At 33.8% G+C, this 25493-nt stretch overlaps 3 protein-coding genes across 3 annotated transcripts; all 3 read left to right on the forward strand.

Moving 5' to 3' along the window:
- LOC112500622 (sodium/calcium exchanger NCL2-like) lies at nucleotides 1-5747 on the forward strand. The gene is made up of 7 exons (XM_025104144.1): nucleotides 1-388; nucleotides 1941-2126; nucleotides 2538-2728; nucleotides 2858-3148; nucleotides 3721-4095; nucleotides 4401-4673; nucleotides 5242-5747. The coding sequence occupies exons 1-7, from the start codon at nucleotides 1-3 to the stop codon at nucleotides 5488-5490; spliced, it is 1953 nt and encodes a 650-aa protein (XP_024959912.1). The 3' UTR covers nucleotides 5491-5747.
- A 3340-nt stretch (nucleotides 5748-9087) lies between these two features.
- Nucleotides 9088-15011, forward strand: LOC112501259 (sodium/calcium exchanger NCL-like). Its single transcript, XM_025104971.1, has 8 exons — nucleotides 9088-9490; nucleotides 10105-10290; nucleotides 10781-10971; nucleotides 11308-11601; nucleotides 12248-12366; nucleotides 13527-13780; nucleotides 14369-14637; nucleotides 14759-15011. Exons 1-8 carry the CDS (start codon nucleotides 9088-9090, stop codon nucleotides 15005-15007), a joined length of 1965 nt encoding a protein of 654 aa, XP_024960739.1. The 3' UTR covers nucleotides 15008-15011.
- A 1621-nt stretch (nucleotides 15012-16632) lies between these two features.
- On the forward strand, nucleotides 16633-21447 carry LOC112501255 (protein IQ-DOMAIN 1-like). Its single transcript, XM_025104967.1, has 6 exons — nucleotides 16633-16870; nucleotides 18493-18581; nucleotides 18881-19039; nucleotides 19719-19943; nucleotides 20963-21073; nucleotides 21168-21447. Exons 2-6 carry the CDS (start codon nucleotides 18507-18509, stop codon nucleotides 21408-21410), a joined length of 813 nt encoding a protein of 270 aa, XP_024960735.1. The 5' UTR covers nucleotides 16633-16870; nucleotides 18493-18506; the 3' UTR covers nucleotides 21411-21447.
- Nucleotides 21448-25493: the final 4046 nt, after the last annotated feature.

The raw sequence follows: 25493 nt of genomic DNA on the forward strand, positions 1-25493 counted from the left end.
ATGGGAAAACTGGTTGCAAGAACTGCATTTTATTCTTCTTTTTTCCTTTTCCTGTTAAATACTGTAGCAGGTGGTCGTTCTTTGCAGCATGAACAGCAGGTTTCAGACGGTAGACATGATCATGAAGCTGTATCAACCTTTCTTCTGAATATAAAAGAAACAAGTGATGATTCAGAAGAGAATTGCGAGCAGATGTATGGATTTCTGCCATGTTCAAGAAATCTTCCAGGTCATCTGTTTCTGATTGTGGTATACGAGTATCTGTTATATCATGGCGAATCATATGCCGGTGGTGATGGCCGGATTTTCGGTGTTCTCGGCAATAATTTCTTCGGTGCAAGTGTTTTCCAGCTTCTTGATTCGCTACCGGATTCTCTAATCCTTCTTGGTATATACATATTTCCCATTACGTTTTTCTTCCGTCTTAGAGTCCAACGTCACCTAGACTCGGACTATTTCTTCTTAATATATATGTTATGTTCGAACCTACTTAAGAATGCCTTTGGAGAGTAATATGTTGAGATTTCAGATATTTTTATATGGTATGTGAGTCAAGGTCTACTACTCTAGTCTCTAGGGAGTTCAACACTCTCGTGTAATCTCCACTACAACAAAATTGGGTTTATAGGACACTTCCAATCTGTAAGCGTCCCAATAGACCGCTTTATATGACCAAAATATAAAGCGTTGTATCTAAAGGCGTTGTAATAAGTTTATATGAGGCTTTTGGGCGTCTTAACAAGTTTTTTAAGACATTTTTGATACAATGCGTCGCATTAACAACTTTATATGACACTTTTGAAAAAGTGTCCTATAAACCCAAATTTTTATAGGACGCTTGTTTTTTATAGGACAGTTTTTCAAATAGTGTCTTATAAAGTTACTTATGGGACCCTTTATATTAAATGTGTCCTAGAAAACTTATTACGACATCAAAAACGTCATATAAATTTATTACAACGTCTTTAGATATGACACTTTATTTTTTGGTCCTATAAACTAGGTCGTATAAACTAAGTTCTATAAAAGCGTCCTATAAACCCGATTTTGTTGTAGTGCTCGTACTCATCTAGCTCGCTCTCGAGACTGTTGAACAGTTTGTGTCCGTCTAGCTGATCGGCTGGAGATGGCGTGTTAGAGTCTCACATCGGCTAGACTTTGACTATATATTGCTCTCTGATATATGTTGGAACATCTTTTCTCTTTCCAATTGTTCTTTTGAAGAGTAATCTAATATGGTTCTACATATTCTCACTGTCTTCATAAAAACAGTCTCTCGAACAGATTATCCAAAATTTCTCTAAAATTGTGATCAAAATTCAAAACCTCCAAAAGGAATTATGTTTTACTCCAGAAGTTTTTTTATTTTAGAGATTACTACATTAACTATATCATACAGATATTTCATACACCTAATGAAATATTATTTCTCACTATGAACATTTAATTCCAAAGTTTTTTTTATTGGTGGTAATATAATATATATTTTTCTCGCTCGATATAATTATTTTTTGGAATTTTTCAAATTTCAAGAATTTCACATTATCTCTTCTACTTTCTCTATTTTAAAGAATTCATTCCAGCTACATTTGATTATATTTCAGAATGTCTGCTTCAATTTTCTTGTGTTTTTGTTCATATCTTAAATCGTGAGTTTCCGAGCGAGCTTACGCATACCGATAAATCACCTAGATGACCACAAATGGTCTGGAGTCATCGCACGTGAACTTCCATAGCCACAACGGCTTTGGCAGCGCTTAAATTCGAACCACAGGAAAATGAGATTTCCACTACATCCTCTAAGCCTTACCAGTACCCCAAGTGGTTACTTGTTCATATTTATGTGTCATTTTGAAGGGTTCTTGTATAGCCTATGGTTCAATTATCTGCAAAAAGAATTGTGGGTAATTCACATTATATGCTTGATCCGTTGGTCGCAGCATCCGGGCTAACGACTAGTACAGAAAAAGCTCAAGATTATGTTGTAACGGGTGCTGGGTTGCTAGCTGGATCGTCAATACTACTTCTCACCGTTCTATGGGGCATATGCTTCATCTGTGGCAGAACAAAATTCTACGTAAAACCTGGTTCTAAACCCCGAAATCAAGCATTTCAACTATTAACCGGTTTGCATTCTTCATATCTATAAACACTTATGATCGTTATTATTTGGTATATTTGCTTAAACAGCTATGCATGATACTTCTGTTCGAGTCCTCTTGGAGTCCTACATAGACTAGACTTGGACTTTGCTACTTTCGTGTATGTTGGAATCTCATGTATGCCCTCTTAAGGCTCTTTTGAAAAGTAATATGATGAGGTTTCACATATTCTAACATGGTATTAAAGCAAGTCTACCATTTGGGACATATGGGCCCGTCTAACATTGTCTCTCTCTCTAGATATAAACATATATATATATAGAGAGAGAGAGAGAGGAGCGGTCCCTTGGGCTCTGTTATCGAGAATTTAAAGGGGTTTTACATATCTAACAACTTCAGTTAACATGAACTTAATATTCATTTGTTTTTTTACAGGTTCTGGTGTTGTTACAGATGCAGAAACAAGTTATCATGCCAAAGTTATGTTCTTTTCGCTCATACCGTTTCTAGTCATCCTACTACCGAGTGTATTCGGTTTATCGTATTCTAGTCAAGAATACAAAACCGTCATTCTTGTGTCACTTTCTGCTGCGGTTATTTGTTTATTCGCGTACTTCTACTATCAGGTATATATATATATATATACATCGGGTTTTCTTTCCAGAAAAGTTGCAAGAAGCGTTACGAATGACGATCTCGGAGTATTTCTTACTTAATTCTTGGTTTTTCCCTTTCCGGGCATCATTTTTTCGCAGATATTTGATGACCGGATTCAGAATAGAAGACTTGAGTATGCAGAAGTCGAACGAAAAATTGAATTGCACGTACCGTTTTATGAAGTACAAGCACTTATGCTGGATAGGGAAAAACATCTGCTGATTAGGCAAAAAGATATGGAGAAAACATTGAAATATCCCGAGAATAACGATGATAGAACAATGACAAGGGGAGAATTCTACGACACGTTCGAAGAATGGCTTGATGTCACAAGAATATTGATCGATGATCCGTATTCATTGGATAAATCAGGGACGGAATACAATCAGGTCGGTATCGATCAACAATAAACTAGTATCAATTTGGTTGACGTAATTTAACGAAAAGTGGTTTATGCTCTACAACAAAATTGGATTTATAGGATCAAAATAATTCTAAAAATGTCTTAATAGACTTCTTTATAGGGATTAAACTGTAAGATCAAATAATTGCATGTGTTCTATGTAAAAGTGTTACAATAAGTCGATAAGACGTTTTTGGAAGTCCTAACAAGTTTTTTTGACACTTTTGAGAACAAGTGTCATATTGGCTTTTTTGTATGACGCATTTGAGAAATGTCTTATAAACACACACTTGGTTTTATAAGATATTTCAGATAATGTCATAAAAATACTGATAGAACGTCTATTTCAAAAGTATCCTAAAAACTTGTTCATTCGTCTAAAAACGTGTTACGTACTTACTGTATGTAACACTTTATTTGTTGGTCCTATAAACTTAAGTCCTATAAATCAGTCTATTAAGACATTTAGACATATTTGACCTCCTATAAAGCCAAATTTTAGTAGTGGTGCTACTGAGCGATCCATGAGTGACAGTTTTCGATCGTTTGTAATTTCAGGTTGCAAAGTCGTTGCTCGAAGATAAGAACAAGTTGATCGAGCATATTTCTCTTATGATGGAACGTGCTTCGGGTCAAAAATTGCTTAAAGAAAATGGAGCACGAGATGAATCCGCCATCGATAGGTTCTTCGAACGCATTGATTCCAACCACGATGGATTTATCACGCAATCCGAATTGAAAAACTTCATCATGGAAGTCAACTACGAGGAGATAGTACTAATGGAAGACGAGATAGCAGATATCATAATTCGACATTTAGATATCGATGGAAATGGAGACATCGATAAACATGAATTCAAATCCGGGGTTATGAGATGGCTCAAGGAGATCGATCATCTAGCTTCACGAAAACATAAGCTTCAACGCAACCAAGTAAGAAATTAAAGTCGTAATCAAGATTCTTGGTTCGTTTTTTCTTTCATCATTGCAATAAAATCAACAGCTCTATAAGACGCCAAAGATATCTAAGGGCTAATAAGCTTATAAAGTTGATCAATAAACATAAATTGGTCTTATGGGTCTCACAAAAAACCTTGGTCTCACGTGAACCCAACCCTATATGTATGTGTGTGTATATATATAGAGAAAGAGAAAGAGAGAGACATATTTGTCGTCCTATAAAGCCGATTTTGTTGTATTGTGTATTAAAAGGTTGATAAATTTTTTATTTTGTGCAGGAAACCGACAAGTACCAACGAGCGGAAGCAAAGGCAAAGGCAGCGGAAAAGCTAACGGCAATAACACTATTGATAGTCGGGATCTTTATGCTAACGGTCTTGGCTGAGCCGCTGGTAGAAAGTGTTCGAAAATTTTCAGAATCCGTAAGGATAAAGACTTTTTACGTGTCGTTCATCTTAGTCCCCTTGGCTACAAATGCTAGAACAGCCATCGCAGCCATTCGAGCAGCGAGTCAAAAGAGACATCAAACGACATCTTTAACTTTTTCCGAGGTTTGTCTCTCCCTCTACTATGCATTCATTTATGAATAAAAGAATAAAAATACGTTGTCTACAAATTCCCTTTTCTTTCCTAATCACATGAAGTCCTAGAACCGAACAGTAAATGGCCATATTTAAATGTGTTGTAATAAGTTTACATGACGTTTTTTGGCGTCTTAACAAGTTTTTAGGACACTTTTAACACAAAGTGTTGTATTAGCTATTTTATAGAACACTTTTGAAAAACGTCCTATATAAACACATCTTTTTATAAGACTCTTTTCAAATAATGTTCTAAAAAATTAGCTAATAAGACATTCTTTTTATAAAAATGTCTTAAAAACCTTTTTACGACGTCCAAAAATGTTCTATAGATTTATTACAACACCTTTAGATCATACATTTTATTGTTCGGTCCTATAAATTTAGTTCTTATAAAGCAGCCTATTAGTACGTCTGGACATTTATTGCATACTATAAACTCAATTTTGTTGCAGTGACAAGAGGCCTGGTACAACATATTTTTATTCTTCATTTGTAGCGTCGTCGTATTGACGAGTTAAATTCGCTTAAAATGCAGATATACCACAAGGTGTTCATGAACAACATCTTGGGTTTTTCTGTTCTTGTCTCGGTCATATACTTTCGCGGCTTGACATGGCATTTCTCGGCCGAGATTCTAGTTGTGATCATCGTTTGCGTCGTAATGGGGATTCTCGCAAGTTCTAGATCCAAGTTTCCAAATTGGACACTGTTCGTCGCATTCCCTCTCTATCCGCTATCTTTGGTTGTGGTTTACTTTGTTGACGATACTTTTCGGATTACTTGAAGCTTGCACCACGATTGGCGTAAAGCATCAGTGTGCCATTTGATCGACTTAGAGATTGGTTACACTAGCATGGAGACAGTTCCAAACTTAGAGATTGGTCCATGAATAACGCGTCCGTTAACTCTTGCATCTGCTTCACGTCACATTATTCTGGACGACTCGGATTTATGTAATAATTCACCATGTACACCAAGTGAATTAACATGTTATCGTTAATTCATCGCATAGCGCATGAATGTAACATTTAAATTTAAGACGTGTTACAAGCGTAACAAAATGATCATGTCGAAAATATCTAATTTCAAACGATGTACATTAAAATTGAAAAGAAGAAATAAAACGAAAAACTCATCAAAATTGAAAATAAATACAAAATCGAGACTCGAGAATCAAGATGATAGAATTTGGGCCCAATGGGTTGGGCCAAACCGTTTTCATTCATCCAATTCCAGCCCATGAAGACTTTTATCCAGGTTGTTTGTAGGTCTATATAACCCCAATCAGATCAAAAGTTATCGTCATTTAAAGTTCATGCATTTTCCGTATTCCCGATTTTCTATATATGAAACGGTCATTGAGTTATTTGTTCCTTATCGTAATCAACCAAAATTCATAATCATCTCGTTCAGCATTCTTCGAGATCAACAAATATTTGAAGAAAATTGCCTTCCTGGTGGCCCTAGCACGTTATTTGGGTAATTGTCATACGTTGAATAAGTTCACGCAAAACAGGTACAAACGACGTTGCACCAACTGGAAAATAAACCTAATTGGTTATTTCCTAAACAGAGGCACGAAAATCAGAAAATGTTGATTTCATGCGATCTGGTTATTAAAACTAAATAAATACCTCACGTTTCATCCACACTAATCTCATTGTAAGTTGCGATTGTATGCTTCGGCCACAGTCCTGCGATAAATCTCTCAATAGCCACAAGCACATGTACAATGACAGGATTCGAACTTGAGTAGATATTAATTTGAATAAGCTTCTTCAAGAAATGGGTAAACTGTTTTTTTTTGTACTTTTATCTGGTAAACCATATTTACAGATGAAAATTTTACTGTTCTTACTTCATATAGAAAAACTATGATTTGAACTTCAGATCTCTTGTTTTTCTTGTAGAAAATTTTATATCATACATGATGGTTGGTGGATAACTTTAGTACCGTAGTTAATGTATGAATTCATTTTTAAAAAAAATTATGCACCTAATATTTTTTGCAGTGTAGTATTCTATAATGTCTCTTTCGAAAATTAATCTAATATGATTCCACATATTTTATCAGTTGTTTTGTACTGACAAAAATTGATCAAATTAGTTAGCGACTTTTGTGCCGACAACAGTTTGAAAAAAATAGTCAAAATTAATTTTTAGTAGTAATTTTTTTGTACCAGAAACAGATTTTCAGGTTTTTTATTGTTCTGTTATGTTTTTAATTAATTAACAGTTAAATTAACTCTATCACAGTATCTCGTCGTTGTTTTAAGTCTAAGGAGTGCTAGGTTTGAAGAATGCTTAGTTTATTTTGATTTCGTGCAAAAGTTTGAAATTGGAACGATTTGGAATCTGTAGTATTTGTTTGGTTTGTAGGATTTGGAATGTAATTAAATTATTAAATTATTAAAATAAATTATAAAAATAATTAAATTACAGATTTATTTAAACCAAACATAAATCCTACCAATCAAAACGTGCTCTAACTATTCATGCAACACAAAAATTAATTAAAAGCCAGTTGTATCATGTTTCTTGTTGGAAGCAAAAATTAATTAAAATAAGGGTGTTTGGTTCAAATAAAAGAATGAAAATGACAGAAAATGAAAATGGGAATGAATTTTTATTCCCCTAGTTTAATCTGGAATGAAAATTTGGGCTTTTTGGGGGAATGAGTTCATTATGTTATATAAAATCAAACAGTTTTTTTGATTTTCATTCTTATTGATTACTGTTTAATACATCTAACCAAACACTCCATATATCTATATTTATATATAAAGTATGAGTGAAGTTCATGGAAAAACCTTTAAAAAGATAAAAACTAAGAAACAGACGAACGATTATTCATCTGTAAGATATTGTACATATGCATACAAGTAATTGAAGATGTTTTCTGGTTTCTATATATGTGTACATGTTATGCACATGTGCATATCGAACAAATTATTTGTATATACATATACATACCGTACAAGTGAATGATTGTCAGTATTCCTTAATTTTACTTTTTGCATTTTTCTCTGATCCTAAACCCCTCTAGAGTAGTCTTCTTTTATTTAGGGGCTGTTTGTTTTTAATAAAAAAGCTCTTAATGTCCTCTTAAGTCTGAATCGGTCAGACATAAGAGGATTCAGTGTGTTTGTTTTTTTTTTCAATTAAGAGCTTAAAAGCTCTTATTAGGTCTGAAAATTTAAGTGGTTGTGAAACCTCTTATTACCTCTTATTTCAAATTGTCGCCTACCTACTCTGATCTCTTTGCGCTCGATTTCTCTAGATCAACTCTTATGTCTTGATCTCTCATCTCTCAACTTTGTCAACTGTCGATCCATATCAACTCTCGATCTCTCATCTTCAAACTTCAGATTTCAGAAGCAAAAAACAAACAGTCTGACTGATTCAGATTTCAGACTTCAGCACAATCTCTTAAAAATCAGAAATGAATTCAGACTTCAGACTTCAGACTTCAGCACCTCTTAAAAAACAAACGTCACCTTAGTTTGTTTGTTTAGTTAAAAATATGGTCCTTGTGGTATGTTAAAAACAACAAAAAGGATCCCTCAAACGCAAAAAAGTACATGTGATAAAATGGTTTATAGCATTAACTCTATTAAAATGTCTGTTAAATGGGGCATTTTGGTCTTCTTAATAATTTGTCTGATTTTCCCTTTGACGACCTATACCGACATTTGTGGTGACCCTTGTTCATCGTCCTCCGTCACTCGCCCTCATCTCCTTCGTTCTTCCCTCAACGAGCACATGCCACAATCCTTTCACGCAACCCCATTGCATCCCCTTCATCGTTGATGGAAACTCACTACTGTCGCAACTTGGGAAAACCTACAACAGGGACGAAAAATGGACGAAATATATATCGGCTCTCTTCGTGTTCCTACACTTGATTCTACCACAGACTTACAACAAGGACGAAAGATAGAACATGAATGGTGGAACGAGAGATTTGTAGAGAGGGAAGACGGAAGTTGGAATGGTGGTGGTAGGTTGCAATGCTTTGGGAATTCGGGGAGCCATGATCAAACCTCTAAGTCAGCACCTGCACCACATGGTGGCGTCAGTGTTCATTAGTAAAAAGACGAAACTGTTCTTCACTTAACGGCCAATATTTCAACGGATTTAGTGGTATGGACTATCTTGAAAGAAAAATGCATACCACATATACTATTCTTGTACTTTTTTGTGTTTAAGGGACCACTTTCATAGTTTTAAAATACACAGGGACCAAAATTGTAAGTTTACACTTTCCATGAAGACCAAAAGGAGCATTAAAGAGCTTGACTTTGTACATCCTTTCTGTTACCATGAGTTTCCTTGCTCTATATATTGAAGACTATCCATAAACCAAATCACCAATTTCAAGATGGGAAAAGTAGTTACAATAATTGCATCTTATTCTACTTTTTTTCTGTTACTGTTAGCTGAAAAGGCAGTTGTCGGTCGTCATCTGCAGTATGATGTTGCTGCTGAGTTGCAGGTATCAGATGGTGTCAACGATTTTGTCGTTCGGGAGGAGGAACCATTGCTACATTTCAAAGGAATGGATTCTTCTGAAGCGCATTGCCAGCAAATGTATGGCTTCTTGCCCTGTTCAAGTAATGTCCCGAGTCATATCTTCCTCATCGTGATATACGAGTATCTGTTACATCATGGAGAATCGTATGCCGGTGGCGATGGACGGATTTCTCGTGTTTTTGGCGACAACTATTTTGCTGCAATCTTCTCTCAACTTCTTGATTCCCTTCCAGAATCTTTGATACTTCTTGGTATCTTCTCTCTTTATGTTTTTAAGCATATAGCTTATTTATATAAGTCAAATAGTCATCACTTTGGATGAGACTGAACCCTTGACTTCCTTGGAAGCCAGATAAAAATCTCTTATTTAAAATTAGTGCGTCCTACCAACCACATGAATATATAAATAATTAGAGAGAGAACGTGAAATGAATTAAATAATTTTAAAATAAAAAAATTGATTGTCTTAATTTCATTGGTGGACATGAGATTATGGGGCATGTGATCTTTATCTGCGTTATAGGATTTAAGTTTATAGGACCAAATAATTATACATTTTATGTAAAAAATGTTATAATATGTTGATACGACATATTTGGGCGTCATAACAAGTTTTTAAGATACTTTTGAATGATTATGATCACTTCTTTACTTCTCAAATACTTACCACTTCTCAAATGAACCTTCCCCTATAACACTTTATTACAAAAGTATCCTAACAACATACGACATTTTTACGTATGATGCATAGTTGTCTTGTCCTATGAACGTAAGTCTTATAAAGTTGTCTACTTGGACTTGTAGACATACTTGACCTCTTGTAGCCAACTTTGTTTACATTTTTATTTTGATTGAATGATTGCAGCATCTGGACTAACATGTAGTAAAGAAAAAGCTCAAGACTATATTGTAACCGGTGCCGGGTTGCTAGCTGGATCGTCAGTATTCCATATCACCTTTTTGTGGGGAGTATGTTTCATCTGCGGCCGAACACAATTTTATATAAAACCCGGCTCTAAAGTTCCAAATCGAGTTGTGCAACTATTAATTGGTTTGCATTCCTCATTATTCTTGACAATTATGATCATTATCGTTTGTTTGTTGCTTTAATATGTCTAAATGTTTTATAGGACTTAAGTTTATACAACCAAATAATCGTGCATACAAGTACAGTATGACCCATTTGGTGTTCTAAAGAAGTTTTTTAGAACAGTTTTGACATAGTGGGGCATATTAGTCTTTTTATGATATTATTTGAAAAAAAATCTTATAAAAAGATGTGTTATTTGAAACACTTCTCAGTATTGTCATGAAATAACTGATTGGACACTTTTTTTCAAAAAAATTATAAGAAACTCGTTATGATACCCAAACATGTCTTGACATTCGATGGCAACACTTACATATGACACACAATTGTTTGGTCTTGTAGACTCAAAATACATAAAGTAATCTATTAGGACATTTAGACATATTTGACATTGTAATGACTTGCTTTCTTTATGTATGCCATTGAACTTAATATTTGTATGGTTTTTCAGGTTCTGGTGTGGTTACGGATGCAGAAACGAGTTATCATGCCAAAGTTATGTTCTTTTCGCTCATACCGTTTCTAGTCATCCTACTACCGAGCGTGTTTGGTTTATCGTATTCTAGTCAGGGATACAAGATCACGATTCTTGTGTCACTTTATGTTTCTGTTATTTGCTTATTTGCATACTTCATCTATCAGGTATACATTCATCTCACTTAGTTTGCAAAATTATTGTAATCTAATGCTCGAGAATAATTATATATAGTTATTAATTGAATGGGTAATTGGATAATAACTGGATGGTCAATTGGATTTGATCGGTTCGGTTTTATTGGCATCTGGACTGCCATCCCAAAACCGACTGATCTAATTTGGATATTGAAATTTTGTTACCGTTCAAATTCAATTACAATTGAATATCTGATTATGCCCAGTTGTTTCTAATTGAATCATTTGGTTTGAATTGGATCAGATGACTTTCTACACACTACAAGATTTCATTCTTAGGCTTTTTGGGAAACATCTGTTTTGCAGTATTCTGATTCTGATAAAAGAATTAAGAAAAGAAGAATGGGTTATGCAAAAGTTGAAGAAAAAGTAGAAATGCATGTACCCTTTTATGAAGTACAATCACTTATGCTAGATAGGGAGAAACATCTTCATATCAGACAAAAAGAAATGGAGAAAATGCTAAACGATCCCGAGACTAACAACGAAACGATGACGAAGAAAGAATTCTACGGTACGTTCAAGGAATGGCTTGATGTCACGAGACAGTTAATGGACGATCCATATTCGTTGGACAGATCAGGGACGAAATACAATAAGGTAATACTCCGTTGTTGATTGGTATCAGTTTTCTTTACTACAACAAAATTAGAAATTGTAATAAGTTGATGGGACGTTTTTCAACTTCTTAACAAGTTTTTTAAGACATTTTTAATACAAAGCGTCTCATTGGAAATTTTATAGGACATTTTTTAGAATGTGTCCTATAAACTCGTCATTTTATAGGACATTTGTTTTTATAGGACACTTGTGCTTCAATTGGACATACTATAACAAAATCGGCTTTATATGACATCAAATACGTCTAAATATTCTAATAGCCAGACTCGTTTATAACACCAAACAGTTGTATGTCTTATACAAGTGTGTTACAATTAATTGATAGAATATTTTCCAACATCTTAACAAGTTTTTCAGACATTTTTGAAATTAAGCTTCGTCATTGGTATTTTTATACGAGATTATTATAAAATATGTCTTGTAAAAACAAATGTCCTATAAAAATGTGTTAACGGAATAGTACTTTAGTTCAAAAGTGTCCTAAAAACTTGTTAAGATATGTACATATAAATTTAAGTTTTATAAAGCACTCTATTAAGACATTTCGATATATTTGACGTCTTATAAAGCTGATTTTATTGAAACAAAATAAACCTGTATTATTTTTATCTGTATATAATTTCAGGTTGCAATACCATTGCTTGAAGATAAGAGGGAATTGATGAAACAAATAAACCATATGATGGAGAGTGCTTCAGGAGAGAACTTGCTTAAAGGAGGAGCACTAGATAAATCCATAGATAGGTAAGGATGTCAAATATGTTTAAATGTCTTAATAGATTAAGAGGGAAGGGTTTAAACGAGAACAACCCTGTTTACAGAAATGCGAGAACGTTTCTAGGCCTCCAATTTTATTTAACATCATTATCACATCAAAATCGCTTCATAAGAAGCCTTCGATTCACCACAACAAAATTGGTGTTATAAGACGCTTAGATTGTCTAAGCTTCTTAATGAAATATAGTATAGAACTTAGGTTTATAGGACCAAACTATAAAGCGTTCTATGTAAAAGCGTTACAATAGGTTTATATGATAGTTTTCCAGACGTTTAGTGTCCTATTAACCCATATTTTATACGACATATGTGCTTAATGGACACTTCTTCAAACAATGTCGTATACAATAGTTAATACGATACCTTATTTTATACTCGTCTTAAAAAACTTGTTAAAACGCGTAGAAGCATCCTATTGTATAATACTTTCAGATAGAACATTTAGACATATTTTATAGGACTAAATGCATAAAATAACAACCTACTTTTATAAAATAAAAAATATCATAATATTGTGCTTTCATTTCTTTATTACACCAACGTACTTTCAAATTATTTTTATTAGAGCATTGTATTTTGAAAATTTTACTCATCATAGCAATGGGTAACTTCTTACCTTTTAAACCGTTTAACCACATTTTTCTTTGTTTACTTGGCTTCAATGAGGTGACGTAGATGACATATATGGCATAGAAACCGGCAACCTATGTCATGTCATCTTATTTCAAATCAAAATGTTACTCATTGATATAATGGGTATATTTTCTAAAGTGCAATGTCTTAATAAAAAATAATTTGAAAGTATATTTTTGTAATAACAGAAAAAACGAAATTAGAATATTATATTAATAAAAATTATAAAACTAAGTTGTTATTTCGTGTATTTAGCCTTTTTATATGACATTTACAAGAGTAGTCCTCCAAATACCTTATTTGTTTTTATACGACATTTTTCAAATAATTTATAAAAAAACTAATAAAATGTTTTATTTAACCTAAAAAGTGTTACTGTTTCATCAACTCATTAATTGTATGTTCTATAAAACAGTTTATTACGCAATTTAAACATGTTTGGTGTCCGTTATCGTGTTATGCGTAGGTTCTAACTTCGTGTTAAATGCTTTCAGGTTTTTCGAAAAGGTTGATACCGACAAAAGTGGATCTATTACGGAAATTGAACTGAAAAACTTCATTATGGAAGTCAACTACAAGGAGGTAGTGATGGAAGACGACATAGCAGAGATAATGATGCGACATTTAGACATCGATGGGAATAAAGACATCGATAAAGAAGAATTCAAATTGGGGATTGCGAAATGGGTCAAGGAGATCAATCATGTAAACCGACAAAAGGAGATCAATCATGTAGACCAACAAAAGAAGTCACAGGACGACAATCAAGTAAGAAACTTGACGATCAAAAACAAATTAGGGGTTGTTTGTTTACCTCTTAATAGTTTCATTAAAAGACAGACTCTAAATCATTAAGAGGTGAATCTTGTTTGGCAAAAAAAAAGTATGCCTCTTAATGGTTCTAAAATCCTCTGAATGGTTTTGTATCATGAGTCTCCCTTAACCATTAATCGCCTTAATTTCATTATAAACAATTACCAAACAATTATATTTCATTTTTCACTATATCATGAGAGCCTCTTAATCATTCACCAAATCATTCAGCAACTGTCAAACAGCCCCTTATTTAGGAAAATAACCTTCTGACATATTCTATTTCAAGAACTTTTGATAAATTTTCATTTGAAAAAACTTTCTGAATTTTTTTTTTAAAAGAATGACATTGTGATGCAAGAACGTCTTTGCCTTACAGAATACTTCCTTTTGCTGACACAAGAATGTCTCAAAATCTATCAGAAGATTGTTCTTGTAGATAATCTGATCTAGAACGTTGGTGCTTTCAACCGTATTGAAGGGATTTTGTAGGGTCCATAAATTGTTTATTTTGTGTAGGGAGCCGATGGGTACCAAATCGCAGAGGCAAAGGCGAAATTTGATGAAAAGTTTAAGGCAATTATACTATTGGTAGTCGGAATCTTTATGTTAACGGTCTTGGCGGAGCCTCTTGTAGAAAGTGTTCGAGAATTTTCAGAATCTGTAAAGATAGAGCCTTTTTTCGTTTCGTTCATCTTAGTCCCCTTGGCTACAAATGCTAGATCGGCTATGGCAGCCATTAAAGCTGCAAAGCAGAAAAGACATTCAACGACATCTTTAACTTTATCCGAGGTTTGTATCATTTTTTGCTCAATATATGTTGAAACTGCATTCTTTCCACAGTGACTCTTTTGGAAAGTAATCTAATGGGTTCTACATATTCTGACCTGGTCAATTTCTTCTTAAAATACAGATATACCATAAAGTGTTCATGAACAACGTCCTCGGCTTTTTTGTTCTTGTATCCGTCATATACTTTCGTGACTTGACATGGCATTTCTCGGCAGAGATTCTAGTTGTGGTCATCGTTTGCATCATAATGGGGATTCTCACGAGTTTTAGATCCAAGTTTCCGAATTGGACATTGCTCATCGCCTTCCCTCTCTATCTGCTATCTTTGGTCGTGATTTACTTTGTCGATGATACTTTTCAGTTTACCTGAAACTTGAACTATAACCGGTATTAAACATCGTTGTCCCATTTGATCAAATTAGAGATGTGCTTTATTTTTTTAATTTGCCTTGTACGATCAAAGGAGCTGGTTTATGTTATACTCTTGTGAGTTCTTAAAATGCTTAATATCAATTAAGATAAATATAACATCAAATAACTATCAAAACTACAAGGGTGGTGCCTGATTGGTATGAGCTTGGCTCTAATGGTCAAAAATATCAGGAGGTCTCAGCTTCAAATCCAAGGAGGAATAAAAAACACCTGCTTCGGGCTATCTGCAAAGCATGTGGTTGCCCTGGGATTAGTCGGCTCGCATAGCGGAGATATCCAGGTTAATCAAGAAAAAAGAACCATAATTGGCCATGGCCCAATGTCGGACTAAAAACGAACGTCTAGCAAGTCAAGGCCCAGGCCCATCAAGCCCATTTCAGGTCTTAAAGCTTGATGTGTAAGGATTAAAAAAACTAAAAGACATTTTGAACAATTGATGTGTAAGGATTAAAAAACCAAGACAAATATATAGTAAACGATTGACTTTGTTTCTTCTATATGTTGTTCTAGATGTATAAGGGTTGGGTTGGTCAAGTTGAAGGTATTTGAAGTTTTGAACAACTCAGACTAATATTTACAGTTTAAAAAATCTCAACTCAGATCCGTAAACATGTGAAAATAGAAAAAAAAAAAACTTTTCACTCAAATCCGCAAGTGGGTGGAAAGTGAATGTTTTTTGTTTAGCTCATATGTGAGTCACGGATGTGTCACTTGCGGAGGTAATGATATTTTTTAAAATTCCGGAGAAAAATGGCTAAAAGATGAATTTGATCCCTGAAAATCGCTATTTCTATTATTGATCCCTGAAAATGAAGCTTTCGTTAAGTATTGTTTACTTCTTATTTTCGCTTTTTAAAGAACGTAAACATAAAAACAGAAAACAACAACGTTGTCAAACAAGTTTTGAATGACTAAACCATCTGGACTATGATGTTTCTTGGATTCGAATCTAAGCCTGTCAAAGCTCTTGTGGAGCGTGGCCATGAAGATTCACTCACGATGACGTTAGATCATTTGTGATCATTTGAGGGATTAGTCAGTTGTGTGTAAGCTGACCCCGAATGTCTATGGTTACCAACGTCTTGAATGGCAATTTCTTAAAGTAAATCTCTTATACCTTTTAATTATATCGTTACAAAATTGAATAATTTTAATAAAAAATTTAATGACGACTAGTCATATACATCTTCTTTAATTTGTAACAACCATATTATAATTAGTCATTCGGTATTAAATATATGAGGGAACGACTCTGATAACCATTCATCTACACGATATACCCATATGCATACGAGCAATTTGTAAGTAATGTGTTCGATATGTACATAACATGTATATATGCATAAAAACAAAAAAACAGATTTAGTTACTTATATGCATGTGTATATACCGTCCACATGAATGATTACTCGGTGTTGTTCGGTTTTTAAAATAAAAATTATTAAGAAATCACATGAACTAAAATCGTAATTTAGTCCGGAATTATTTGACAAAATTGGTTTGGGTTTCGGTGTTCAAATCATTCGACATCGTCGGAGAAAGGGAAACAATCATTTTCCACGGTTGGGGGTTTAAGGTTCTGGAGATCTCACCAACAAATCTAGTCCGTCTGTCAATCTCTGAGAATTCCTTCACACCTTAAAACCCTAATTTCAATTTCTCAATTTTTTCCGAAAATAGCCATGGATCACGACATCTCTCCCTCTTCCAGCTCTTTTAATCGTTTTACAATTCTTTATTGCAAATGTCTGCATACCCTTTTCAGTTGCTTCTTCACTGTATCAGCAGCTCTGCAATTTAGGTACATCTGTTCTTGCTTCTTTTGATTTCCTTTTCTCGTAATTGGCTGTTTATTGGGATTTTTCTTTGTTAATTGCTTAATTTTATATAACTTGATGAATTTTGCTGTTAATTAGTTTATGGGTGTGTCAGATTCTTCATGAAATGTTGGTTTTCTTCATCATTTTTGGTGTTTATTGGATTGCATTTGTTAATTGCTTCATAGGGTGTGTCAAATCTTTCATGAAATGCTGGTTTTCTTGATCATTTTTGGTGTTTATTGGATTGCATTTGTTAATTGCTTCATAGGTTGTGTCAAATCTTTCATGAAATGCTGGTTTTCTTGATCATTTTTGGTGTTTATTGGATTGCATTTGTTAATTGCTTCATAGGSTGTGTYAAATCTTTCATGAAATGCTGGTTTTCTTSATCATTTTTGGTGTTTATTGGATTGCATTTGTTAATTGCTTCATAGGGTGTGTAAAATCTTTCATGAAATGCTGGTTTTCTGATCATTTTTGGTGTTTATTGGATTGCTTTTGTTAATTACTTCATGGGTTGTGTCAAATCTGTTAGAATTATCTGTCAATTGAATCGAATTTGGATAGCGTAAAATCACTTTCCTTTAGTAATAATTTGACCCTATGAAAAGCTTTGTGTTACATGAAGTTTACTTTACTTTGGATGATCCAAAAATGTGGGTTGTTTTCAGGCCAAAAGCAAGAGCGAAAAACACAAAGATCTTGTGTTATATGTAGGTGGTTACTCGTCAATACTAGCAGTTATCGAGTGGTTCTGAGAGGTTACAAAGCGGTTAGGAGCATCATCATTGGTGAGCGTGCTCACCTATCAATGTCTCACCTATCAGTGGCACTGTAGTGAGACACTGAACATAGACACTGAAGTTGTACGCTACAACTTTAGTGCCTGGTTCTCATGCATACAGTTTAGGGGAGAATCCCCATGACCCCTGTCATATGGCTACTCTAGGTTCAAGTTAGCTTATACAAGTGTGCACACTCCACAAGGACGGACCCACCTTGGTGCCACCATATTATTCCTCTGTCGAAGGGTAAAAAGAATTAGGTTCATGAAATAGTGCAACCCCTATCAATTTGTTCTGTGCCACGGTATATATTTTGTAACTACAATAAGGACACAAGTTTTCCTTGGTAGAATTGGTTTGCTAGGCTTTTCTTCCACCCCAGTTCGAATCCAATTAGTGTCATTTTCTTAGGCTTTAGCTTTTAATTTCAGATTTATTATGTTTTTGAAAAAAAAATTGCAATAAAAGACTTGAACACAAGACCTCATATATGAAACATAATGAACCAACCAATAGACTAATTATGATATGAAAAATATCGCGATATTTGTTTCTTATAGACAAACGGTGCCACAATTTGAAAAAAAAATTGGTCCGTCGTTGACAAGCACCTCGTAACCTGAATTATATCTTAACCAAAACCCCTGCATTCTCTTGTAAATCTCAGCTATAACAAAATGGCTTGATGGCACTAAAATCACCAACAAAAGCATTTGAATTTGTGTCGTTACAGACCTTATCAAAAATAAGATCATTAGATTTCTTGAAGTTAATCTTGAATCGCAATTTCATGATGCTTTTGTGGTAGGTTTTTGCAGTTTCATAGGTACAAATGGGTGTTTGTAATTGGTTTAAGAAGATAAGCGGAAATAAGAGAAAGAAGGAAATCTCGCCCGTAAAGTTGGAGGTAACGACTTACTAATCTACGTTTGAGTTGAAGTTTATGCGACAAAATTGAATGCAATTTATGCCATATTTATCTTACCCCGAAGTCGTTTTAGGCTTGCATTTGTCAATATCATTGACTCTCCTCCGTGGTTTTCACGAAAACAATTGCTCTACTTTTTGGGGTAAATGACACGTTTGTGTACATTTCACCTTGGACCCCACCTCCAGATGGGGTTTGTGTCAAAGCATAACTCTTTTTTCAGGAAGTCTCAACTCTCAAGGAGTCAATTTTGCTCGACTTTTTGCTTCATATAGCAGATTCAACCGGATTCCATCGATTCAAAAGACGCAAAGGATACATATTCTACGGGGAACAAATCGGGGTTTCTTGCCTCTGGTAGGGAAGTTATTGGCCGTAAAATTGGAACCAAGGAAATTGCGGCTACTCGAATCCAAAGTGCATTTCGAGCATATAAGGTATGTGTTTTTTTAAGTTTTACATTTTCGTTTTGTGGTTCCCGCTTAGTGACAATGGGACCAATAAAATGGAAAACTGCGGACACATGACATCTAGTTTGTGCTCTAATGTGTCTCGTAGACGGGGTATGACAAAACAAAAACCCTAAACTTGTTGTCTCATGTTTGGTTTAACATTTAGGGCCTGTTTGTTAGAAGCTTAATGAGCGTAATGGGACTCGGCTTATTCGGCTTGCTATATATGTTTGTTTGGTAGTGGCTTAATGATATAGAAAGTGGCTTATTCAGTAAGCTTCTACGGGGAGCTTTATGCAGAAAGCTAAGTTTTTTCCAACATGCTCTTCCCAATTAAAAAGCATGCTCCTTCCATCCATGCAAAAACTCTCCCAAACAAAAATCTTCCTAATTGATACAAATAGATTAATCCATACAAGACCTAATGGAAAACCGACCAAACAACCCCTTAGAGAGGATTAGGACATGATTGTACCAAAATAGGTGGGGAGAAAATCAAGGAGATAGGACAAAATTGGTAAATTACTAAACTGCCCTTGTCTAATTAAAACATTAAAACCTTGCATAATTCTTTCACCCGCGTGTCCAGTCCGGTCTGCGTACCGAAATCACCAAAATAACGATTCTTGATGATATTCTCGTTTTGTGTATGACCATATAACAGGCAAGAAAAGCGCTACGTTATCTCAACGGGATCTCAAGATTTCAGGCACTGGTCGACATGGATGCTCTTACAAAGCAAGCTTCAAATGCTCTTGAAATATTACATTTTTGGAGCAAAATCCAGGCGGAAATCAGTGCTCGCCGCCTTTCGGCCACTGAAGGCCAGATTAAGCAAATGAAGCTTGGAGATCAGTTGAAAGTCGAATCCAAGCTTCATGAACTTGAGGTACTACTTATATCCCATCATTGTTATGAAAAAAACCAAAAAAACAGTTGTAACTTTTGCAAGAATAAATGGTTTTGTATAAGATATAAAACTTGTAAAAAAATAGTAGTGAAATATGACTGTGGGTCCATAAGAGATACACAAGGGCCGTTTTTTTTGGGGCCTAAGGCCCGTTTTAAGTGTGCACAAAAAGGCCTGAGTTTTTTTATATTTTGGGATCGAAAAGAAAACCCAATCGAGCTTTTCCAAGTTTTTTCAAGCCGGAAGTAGGTTCAGACCTGCCTCTACGTTTCAGCTTGATCGGGCTTTAAGCCCTGGTCAGGACCAGGCGTCGGGCTCACTGGACCTGGGCCGGGTTCGGGGTTGGGGTTTTTGGTGCTTCTCCTCCGCTTGCTGAATGTAGGACCCACAATATAACTATGAAGCAATGCAGAGGACAATAACGTCATTCTGTGACACGGTGCAGCTGCAACTGTTTTTGTTAGCACATGAATTCATGAGCATTCATTTCTAAATATTGCTGCAAAATTACTTTACCACCCTTGCTTCAAAAATTGTGTCTTTTTTCGACATTAAATTGTCATGGAGTTTTTTAAAAGGGTAATAATGACATTTTTAAATTATTTCTTTTTTTCATTATAGATGTTTTAGTAAATTACATTTTTGTCCTTATGGTTTGCCAAAAATTGTGATTTCGGTCCAGTGGTTCAGAAATTGTGGTTTCTATCCCTATGGTTCGGAATTCATTGCTCTTATGATTCTAAATGTATTGTTGTTTCGGTTTTTATGGATTACGATTCTTTACTGTTTTGGTCCCTTGTACTTGAGAATACGAATTAGTCCAAGGACGAAAATAGCAATAAATTACAATCATAGGGACCAAAATCGCAATTTCCAAACCACAAGGATGGAAATCAAAATTGTTAACAAACAACAGGCACGAAAATCATAATTTACTCTAGATATTTATTTTAGGACGGATTTTTTTGGAATATTCCTTAATGACGGTTGTGTGTCAGATGAAATGGTGTGTTGAACCCGAGATGGAGGAAACCGTATCGAAGATACAACAAAGAGCGGAAGCGGCCAACAAACGTGAAAGAGCGTTGGCATACGCGTTTTCTCATCAAGTAACGTTCCCGGAAACAAATTTCCGTAATTTTTGAAACTTTTTAGTTTTGGAATTGACGAAACTGAATTTGTGATTGTGATGATCTTGTGAAGTGGAGGGCCAATTCGAACCGATATTTTGGTCAAGCTTACTATGATTTAAGCAAAGAAAGCTGGGGTTGGAAATGGATCGAGCGATGGATTGCCGTATGCCGGTGTGAGGCTCACGTTGTAGTTCGGCCCGTCGTTTCTCCACGGGCTGGGCCAAAACCGAAACCCAAAAAGGTGTTGGTTGCGATGGGAATGGAGAAGGTACAACAAAAGCAAGCAATTGTCCTTCCGGAAGAACGATGTTGATTTCCGCACTTTCGTGATTCAGCGTCAAACCGTTTCTTGTTACGTACAAATTATCGTTCTCGAAAATACTGAATTTTTAAAAACTATTTAATTTGGTAATTTTTTTGAAAACCATCTGATTTTTCCAATTATAATTTATTTTTTTAGTATTTTCTTACGAGAACGATATTTTTATAATTATTTTGTGTATTAAAAAAAGTACACATGTTGGGTGTTTATGTGATACGTCACTTTCGATTTGTACATATTTAATTATGTTTTTATTTAATTAAATATGATGGTCTTTGGAATTTAATTTCTGACATTTAAATAATATTTTAAATCTTTTAATTTTTTAAATTAATTAGAAATTAATTATATATTTTGTTGAATATATTTGTTTACTAAAAAGAAAATGGTTTTTGGTTGGTGGAGATATTTGCATCCCCTTTATAAATAATATTTTAAATCTTTTAATTCTTAATTAATAAATATTTAAAGTTATAAAGATAAAATAATTTAATATAAAAGTTCATCAAAATTAGTTAATTGATAAATCAATAAATGAATTATAAAAAAGTCTAAATATATTATAACTCAATCAAGTAAAATAAATCCGTAGTACGATTACTAGATAATGATTGCTCGTACTTATTTATTTGAGTCATATACGGAGTAGCTCATGTGAGTGTGAAATCATATTTGAAAATGAAAACAATTTGGCACGATAAATTATAATTATAATTGTAAAATCAACATGTTCTGCCAAAGATTGAAGTGGGAAGAATGTCATAATACCTACAGTTGTTAAATAATGTAGTATCACATTGTATCTTGAAACAATCAGCAAGTCTGTAAAGAGAGAATGTTGAAGTTGTTAAATAATGTAGTATCACATTATTTTTTGATATTTTACTTACTTGTTTATTTATATAAGTTAAGTTTATAAATATAATGAAAATAATATAATAAATAAGAAAAAAGAATGAAATGCTATTAATTCAAAAATTATAGTGATTATTATTATTATTTTCATTATTTTATATAATAAATACGTCTTTAACTATGTTTTTATTATTAATTTTTTTATTGATTATTATTATTTATAAAAATTAAATTTATTATTTAACTAATATTAATTTCAGGCTCTTATGTCTGATTTGTTAAGAGACAAGATCATTCAGACTGTTTGTTTTTTCCAGTTTTTCATAGGCATTTATGTCTTATTTTTCTCTTATCTGATAAGAGGTAAATCAACCTCTTATTTGCATCTTATTATTATTTAAATCCTCAACAACGACGTTTTTCTCAATCGATCCTTACTAAGTGGCCGTTTACCGAACACTTACCCGGTAAACGTTTATCGGTAAAATTCAACACTATCAGTTACTTATCGGACAAGATTTTAGTCCATCAAAAAGTAATCGTATACAACAATTTACCCTGTAAACGCTTACCGTGGTAAGAGTCGTTACTCTCACTTACCAAGTAAGACTTTTGGTCCTTATCTCGCTCTTAATGGGTAAGATTCTTGGTCATTACCATATTCATCTAGTAAGCTAATGTGATTTGGTAAGTATTTACTCGGGTAAGCGTTTGGTAAACAACCCCTAAATCAATCCTCACCTCTTTCAATCAATGTATTTTAATATGATGTAAATGTGTTAAACACCGATAATGACATATTTTTGTTTAAATGAATGTTAATTATATAATTTAAATGTAAATTTCATAATGACAATAAATAAATATGTGAACTTATATAAATTTATCTATAAATTCAACACTATAATTTTTAATGGGTAAAATAGACAATTTAAACAAATCAGATGTTTATCAGTTTACAAAAACAAACAATGTTATTAATTCAGATTTCAGACTTTAGCACCGCCTCTTATAAATCAGAAGTGAAATAAGATTTCAGACTTCATCACCTCTTAAAAAACAAACGTCACCTAAGTAATGAGTAAGAACATCTCCAATAGCTATGGTAAATGGAGAGAATATAGATATTAGCAATTTTGTTGCTCTAAATGTCATGTTATCTCGTATGCTAAAATAGAGAAAGACACTGCAAAAATCTCTAAATTTAAAGGAATCCCTAAATAAAAAGAAATTATTATTTTAATACTTCTTACTAATAAAGAGGCATTGAAAATAAATACTTACGAAAGATAAATAATATTCTATTAAATATTTTAATAATATAGTTAGTATTAAAATTACTAAAATAAAGTATTTATTAGAGTTTAATTAAATTTTTTAGAAAATTTTGACTTTTATTACTTTATTTTAGAGAAAATAGAACGTAGTTTTTAGAGATGTTACAAGACATTTGTATAAATTCTAATTAAAATAAAAATTTAATGTAAAAAATGATTAAAAAATGAATTTGATAAAAAAGATCCACTATTTTAATCAATTTCCCATTAAATGATCATTAAAGCCCATTATAAAGTAATGAGTAAATTACATTTTTGGTCCCTATAGTTTGTGATTTGTTTGACTAAGGTCTTTAAAACGCGTTTATTACACTCTCAAATACCTATGATATGCAAAAACGCACACTCTAAGTCCCTCACTCTAACAGAATAAAAAGGATTTTGTTACCCCTGTTAAGTCAGGGGTATTTTCGTCCTTTTAAACCTTTTTTTGTCTTTTACATATTGGAAAATTAAAAAAATATTACATACAATAATATATATATATATATATGGTTGGATTCACGTGAGACCTACGGTTTTTCATGAGACTCGTAAGACCAATTTATGTTCATTGATCAACTTTATAAGCTAATGATCTAATGGTCTAAAGTTGTACAGTGGCAGTTTTGTGATTATTGAGAAGTCTTGTGACAATTTTATGATTATAAATGTTCAGATTGTAGATCTAATACAAGAGTTGAGAATTGGTTTTACGGGTCTCACGAAAACCTTTGGTCTCACATGATCCCAAGTATATATATATATATATATATGTATGTATGTATGTATGTATATATATTTGGGATCATGTGAGACCAGCCTGTTATCTTGAGACCCGTGAGACCACCTTTTTACACTTGAAACTTCACAGCAAAATGTTGTGAATGTGACTTTTTTTAACCTTTACAGTGTTTTTGCTGTGAAGTTTCAAGTATAAAAATGTGGTCTCACGAAAACAGGCTGGTCTCACGTGAACCGAACCCTATATATATATAGGGTTCGGTTCACATGAGACCAGGGGTTTTTTGTGAGACCCGTAAGATCAATTTATGTTCATTGATCAACTTTATAAGTTAATAATCTAATGGTCTAAATTGCACAGTGGTAATTTTGTAATTATTGAGAAGTCTCGTGGCGTTTATGAATGTTTACATTTTTAGATTGTAGATCTAATCTAAGGGTTGAGAATTGGTCTTACATGTCTCACGAAAAACCATTGGTCTCACATGATCCCAAAGATGTGATCCCAAGTTTATATATATATATATATATATATATATATATATATATATATATATATACACACACATATACAAATATACACCTACACTTCACGAGTTCATGTTTGCACCGTCTTAATTATTCACCTTGTCGGAACCCTCATCTCTGACGAGTGTTTCTGTTGACCCCCATCTCCAAGCTCCCCCCACTTCCACTACTTGTCATCCCAACCAAATATGCACTTGAGCAACAATTGTAAATGGATATGAAGACATAGGGGTGTGGGTATATATATGTATGTTGGGTTTGCATGAATCTGTGTGTGTTAGACAGGTTGATAGAAGATATGGATTTCACATTCATGATATCGGAAAAAAATGGTGGAACCGATATTTGCATACACTTGTTGGGTTACTACCCTCCAGCCCCATCTCACTGTAAACCTGCAACTTCTCTCTCCCCCCCTCTCTGCGCCTCTCTCTCTCTCTCTCTCACATACACACACACCACATATACATAATACATACACTTCTCAACGAATACATATATACTTTTCTCTCCCTTTCTTTAACACATGCAACTTCTCACACCCTCTCTCTAGCTGCAATGATTTGTGCAAATCCAATGAGATAGGTTTGTATGTGTTTGTTGTCGGTGGGTGTGCATGTATGGTGGAGGA

This window comes from Cynara cardunculus (assembly GCF_001531365.2).
Source record: "Cynara cardunculus var. scolymus isolate 2C chromosome LG 17, CcrdV1, whole genome shotgun sequence".
NCBI classification, from domain to species: domain Eukaryota; kingdom Viridiplantae; phylum Streptophyta; class Magnoliopsida; order Asterales; family Asteraceae; genus Cynara; species Cynara cardunculus.

Coding starts and splice junctions, on each gene's coding strand:
- LOC112500622 (XM_025104144.1), top strand. CDS start 1: ATGGGAAAACTGGTTGCAAGAACTGCATTTTATTCTTCTTTTTTCCTT. Junction 4,096..4,400: donor ATAAGCTTCAACGCAACCAA/GTAAGAAATTAA, acceptor TATTTTGTGCAG/GAAACCGACAAGTACCAACG. Junction 4,674..5,241: donor CATCTTTAACTTTTTCCGAG/GTTTGTCTCTCC, acceptor CTTAAAATGCAG/ATATACCACAAGGTGTTCAT.
- LOC112501259 (XM_025104971.1), top strand. CDS start 9,088: ATGGGAAAAGTAGTTACAATAATTGCATCTTATTCTACTTTTTTTCTG. Junction 12,367..13,526: donor CTAGATAAATCCATAGATAG/GTAAGGATGTCA, acceptor AAATGCTTTCAG/GTTTTTCGAAAAGGTTGATA. Junction 14,638..14,758: donor CATCTTTAACTTTATCCGAG/GTTTGTATCATT, acceptor CTTAAAATACAG/ATATACCATAAAGTGTTCAT.
- LOC112501255 (XM_025104967.1), top strand. CDS start 18,507: ATGGGTGTTTGTAATTGGTTTAAGAAGATAAGCGGAAATAAGAGAAAG. Junction 18,582..18,880: donor TCTCGCCCGTAAAGTTGGAG/GTAACGACTTAC, acceptor TTCATATAGCAG/ATTCAACCGGATTCCATCGA. Junction 19,944..20,962: donor CCAAGCTTCATGAACTTGAG/GTACTACTTATA, acceptor GTTGTGTGTCAG/ATGAAATGGTGTGTTGAACC.